Raw genomic sequence first — 4,527 nt, 5'->3', positions numbered from 1 at the left:
TCTAGTGGAAGGTTGCCCTGCCCGTGGCAGGGGCTGGAGCTGGAGGAGCTTTAAGGTCCTTTCCAGCACAAACCAGGCTGGGATTGTATGAAAATGCCTCCAGCTGTTTAGAAACATCTTGAATGTGAAGCTACAGGCTCCACTCTGCTGTAGATATTAACTATTTAGTCAAGCTGTAACTAAACAACCCCGGTAGCAGCGGGAGGGACACACACACACGGTGACTGGTGTCATTTCTGCAGGCACCGTAGACACCATCCTTGTGTCTACACAGAGCCACGAAGTACAGAACCCCAAAACCTCACATTAATTTTGCTGCAAAACCACTGTGACAACGCTCAGTGACGTAGCTGCTGGGGCAGAGCAGGGTTTTGTGGGGTTTAGCCTCAGCTTTCCCCCAGAAGGCACGTTAATGGCTTTTGGGGCTGTTTGCTGTGTAAGGGACGTGGAGTCCTCGTCGTGGGGCGCAGGGGTACATACCCAGGCGTCGCAGCAGAGCCAGGGCGGTGTGCTGAAGGCCATCACGGGGAGAAACGTCACAACCTGCAGCCACCTCACGTAGAGCTCCATGTCCCGCGGGGTGTCACCCGCCAGGCTCCCTCCTGCAGGGACACGGGGCTCAGTGAAGCCGCTCAGGGGCGTCTCGGTCTCTGGGCTCTCCATGCGGGCAGGACAAGCTGCCCCACTGCAGAAGGAGCTGCGTTCTCCCATCCAGGTTTTCCTTCCTTGAGCACCACCAGCAAATATCAAACATCCCTGTCCAGGCCAGGTTGGACACAGGGGCTTGGAGGAACCTGCTCTAGTGGAAGGTGTCCCTGCCCGTGGCAGGGGTTGGAGCTGGAGGAGCTTTAAGGTCCCTTCCAACACAAACCGCTCTGATTCTATGATCTTTGGCCATTTTAGGACCCGACCTGCTGGGAATGATGTCTCAGGAGCTTCTGTATTTGATCAGAACATGTAAAAAGGGATCTCTTTCCTGCAATGAAAAGCTTTGGGGAAGTGCTGGGTTTTCCTGCCACGCTGGTGTGCAAAGTCAAAGCATCACGGGAGAATACTCCTGTGATTTGGCTCCCTTCAACTCCGTAGTGAAAAGCAGTGGAGCAGCAGAGTATTCCTATCAAAAACATGCAATGGAAGGGAATTCCAGTTGCCCTATGAATAGGCATGGAGGGGCTTGGGAAGGACAGGAGAGGAACGGGATAGAGAAAGGGAGATGAAGCCTTTGGGGCTGCAGCATCCTCGATCTGAAGATCTGGCTGAGCTTCTGAAGAAATGACACACGGAACCGAGCCAAGGGCTCACCCAAATCACCCGCAATGCCCCATCCCCCTCCAGAGGCTCTTCCCACCCCAAGCAGCCCCTGGGTGCTGCTGCAGCTCCCGGGCTGAGGCGATGCAGCCCCATACACCAGCGGGTTCAGCATCTCTCTGCTGTGATTGCCTAAACCTTGTTTTCTAAGGAAAACTGCCTAAAAATAGAGGCCAACTCGAAGAATTGCTCCACAACCCCTTTGCCAGGGCTCTTTGCAGCTCTACCCTCTGGGTCTGACACTTCATGTGCAGCTTCTACGTGTTTGCGCCACGTTTTGAACACAACAACGCGGTCACCTCCAAGAAGAGGGGAAAACCAAGCTGCTTGGCTTCAGTTCAAGGATTGTTTTGGCCTTTTGTAACATTTTTGTTTCAGGATTTCTCAAGCATTGTGCTTTGGAGCAGAAACACAGACTTGGAGCAGGAGCTGCTGGTGTTTCAGGAACATCTGCTTCCCAGCCAGGAGCCTGGGCAGCACTTCCCTGGCTGTGGGCTCCCTCTTTGCTTCTGCTGGGTGGGTTTTAGCTCCAGCAAAGCTGCGAGGGGCAGGGAGCTGCCCTCAGCCTGTGGTTAAGGAGCTCTGCAAAGGGCATCCCCAGAGCCCTGCCTGCTCACATTTACAGCATGTTGGGCTTTGTTTTCCATTCCTCAGTCAATTCCTGGTTACATTCACCCCAATCCAGTCACAAAATGGGGTATGGGGAGCAAAGTGCTTCAAGGCTCTGTACAACACACCTGAGCCAGACAGTGCAAACTACCTCCTGCACTCGTCCCACCTCGACTGCCACCAGAACCTCTGCAGAAAAGAGATGATAACCTGCTTACCTACTGCATCAGGGATGAGGAAGTTGTAGCCCAGGAGGCTGTAGTGCAGCACGGAGGGAATTACCCCCTTCAGCCCAGCGTGGCTCCAGTCCGAGCGCAGGGGGCTCATCTGGATGAAGAGAGGTAGGTGACTGGATCTGGGGGAAACAAGCACAGACCCGGTGGGTTTAGATGGCTCACGAGAGACGTGGGGTTTCCAACCACTTGGCATCTCTTCTGGAGGGAAACCAGTGCTCCCCAGTATCACCCCCACAGTCTGCGCCTGCCCTGCTGAGCCTGGCAACCCCAATCCCCCTCCTTCTCCCAAAACCCCCGTTCAAAGCTTTCCTTCTCCTGGCTTCATCTCATGAGGACCACAGTCTGGTGGCCCACATTAATGGCAGCACAGCCACACTCTGGGCTGGAGCCATCTTCTTGCTACTTCTCGTATGGCACCACTGACCCTGGCGGGAAAGTAGTCACAAAACCATACCCATGGCACTGGCTGGGGTATCCCGACAGCACCCCCACTGCTGCTGTTTCCCCTCCAAGAGCATTTCTGTGCACTGGATTCAGCTGGAGGGGAGTAGGTGGTCATGTCACTAAGCAGGAGACTGTTCCTGGTGACCAAAAGGTGTCAAGCCCAGACCTTCACAGTGAGCTTTAGCTTGAAAAATGGTCTGGAGCTCATCAAACCAAAGGGGGATTTTGGTCTAAGTCTTCTTGTTCCCAGAGTTCGGTTTCCTCCTCAACCCGTCACCAACTTGCTGACTCCCCAGAGGTCTCCAGGGACACTTTCGTCCTAGGGGAGGTAGGGCTGATGCAGTGGTTTATAGAACGCTTCTGGAATGGAAGCTGCCCCCCCGGAAAGCTATGATCCTGGATGGACTGAAGAGTGGTGAGAAAATGGGCCATTCCCATCACTGTGGTTTGGCAGGTGGCTGAGTAACAGCCTGTCACCACCTCAGCATGTGAAATGCTGCTTTTCCTTTGAAAAGGAATGATTCTGAAGCTGCCTTCTCATGCAATTTACATCAGTGCCTCATCCCCAACATGAAATAAGCCATATTGCAAACAGCCTCATGTCCCCTTACATCTGCCAGGCAAACATAATGAGCGAAAGAAACGTTTTTGAGTGCCTCTAACCAAATGGTCTCAAGGGGTGTTACAAATGCTCATTAATAAATTAACCCTGTTGTGGGTTACGCAAGCGTGAGAAGTCAGAGAACTGCAGTGGTTTGACACCACAAGCAATTCCAGTGCAAGGATTTGGCCAAGACTCCAGGGTTCTCCCCTTCCCTTCTGCAGAAGAGACAGCAGCCTGGAGCTTGAATGGCCGTAAGTGGCAAGATGCATTTTTATTGCATCAGGCATTAATGCACGTAAGCATTTTTATGCTCCAAGACATTAAAAAACATTATTAAGGTGCTCCAAAAGAGAGAGGAAGAGAGATACCAGGGCAACCCTTTCCTGCCATGTAGATGAGGCCCTCAGTGATGGTCTTGGCAGTGCTGGGGTAATGGTTGAACTTGATGATCTTAGAGGTCTTTTCCAAGCAGGGTGACTCTATAACCCTGCACATTGCCCTAGGCCACCTCCACGCTGCTCCCCTGGGTCCTGAGCAGTGCCTCAGCATCCCAAGGGCACATTTAAAGCATCACCTCCAGCGTCTCCCAAGCAGCTCCTGCAGAGCAAAGCGTCACCTCGGTGGTACCCACCTGGCACCGGCGCTGATGACGGTGGCGTTTCCCAGTGTCACCAGTGCCTCCGCCAAGACCCCGGTGTACCGGCCGCCCGCCAGCTCGGCGGGAGGGGGCACAGCTTGCTCCAGGAAGGCGTTGCCCTCAGCACCCTCGAACACCATGTACGTGGCGCCCAGCGCCTGCCGCAGGCGCCGGGCACGTGCCAGGTACCAGCTCAGCGCCGCCTCGCTGGTGACATTCAGGCGGGCACAAAGCTGCCCCCTCCATGTAGTCAGCAAAGGGATCTGCAGGGGGGGAGGAGGATTCCTGTCAGAGCCATAAGACGCGCCCCAAGCCCGGGGTGCAGGCTGGAGGTGCCTGCTGCGCCCCCGTTCCACCCCACCATAACCCGCACCGTCACAGTGCCATGCATAGAAGAGTAAACCCTCTGACAACCAGCCCCAAACCCCCTCGAGTTGATGGCGAAGAGGCAGATCATTAGAATAACTGCAAAAGAAAAGGGAATTGGGGGACTTTCTGACACACACAACTTCAAATCTTTACTCTTGTGGAGGTGGGAATTGGAAAGCTGCTCCCCCAGGCATCGCTCTGCAGCGCAGGGTTGGTCCCCAGCACAGGGGAATCAGATTGTCCCCCTCGTGAGGGTCTTCAGTCAGGTTTAACATGGGGCTTGGGGCCGAGGAGCAGGCTCGGGGCTGGAGGAGGGGCTC

The 4,527-nt window shown here is 54.6% G+C and overlaps 1 protein-coding gene across 1 annotated transcript in view; it reads right to left on the bottom strand.

The window, feature by feature from the left end:
• The window catches only part of LOC104402497 (SITS-binding protein-like), a gene marked incomplete at its 5' end in the record, with an annotated part of 9,497 nt that extends 5,396 nt beyond the window's left edge, over positions 1-4,101 (bottom strand). Inside the window, 3 exons of the mRNA XM_010010387.1 lie at positions 481-602; positions 2,136-2,272; positions 3,833-4,101. Of these exons, the coding sequence (XP_010008689.1) occupies positions 481-602; positions 2,136-2,272; positions 3,833-4,101 (528 nt within the window). The remainder of the gene's footprint in view (positions 1-480; positions 603-2,135; positions 2,273-3,832) is intronic.
• Positions 4,102-4,527: the final 426 nt, after the last annotated feature.

The sequence above is a fragment of the Nestor notabilis genome, unplaced genomic scaffold (assembly GCF_000696875.1).
Source record: "Nestor notabilis isolate BGI_N333 unplaced genomic scaffold, ASM69687v1 scaffold5030, whole genome shotgun sequence".
NCBI classification, from domain to species: domain Eukaryota; kingdom Metazoa; phylum Chordata; class Aves; order Psittaciformes; family Psittacidae; genus Nestor; species Nestor notabilis.
This window is presented reverse-complemented; position numbering and strand designations above follow the sequence as displayed.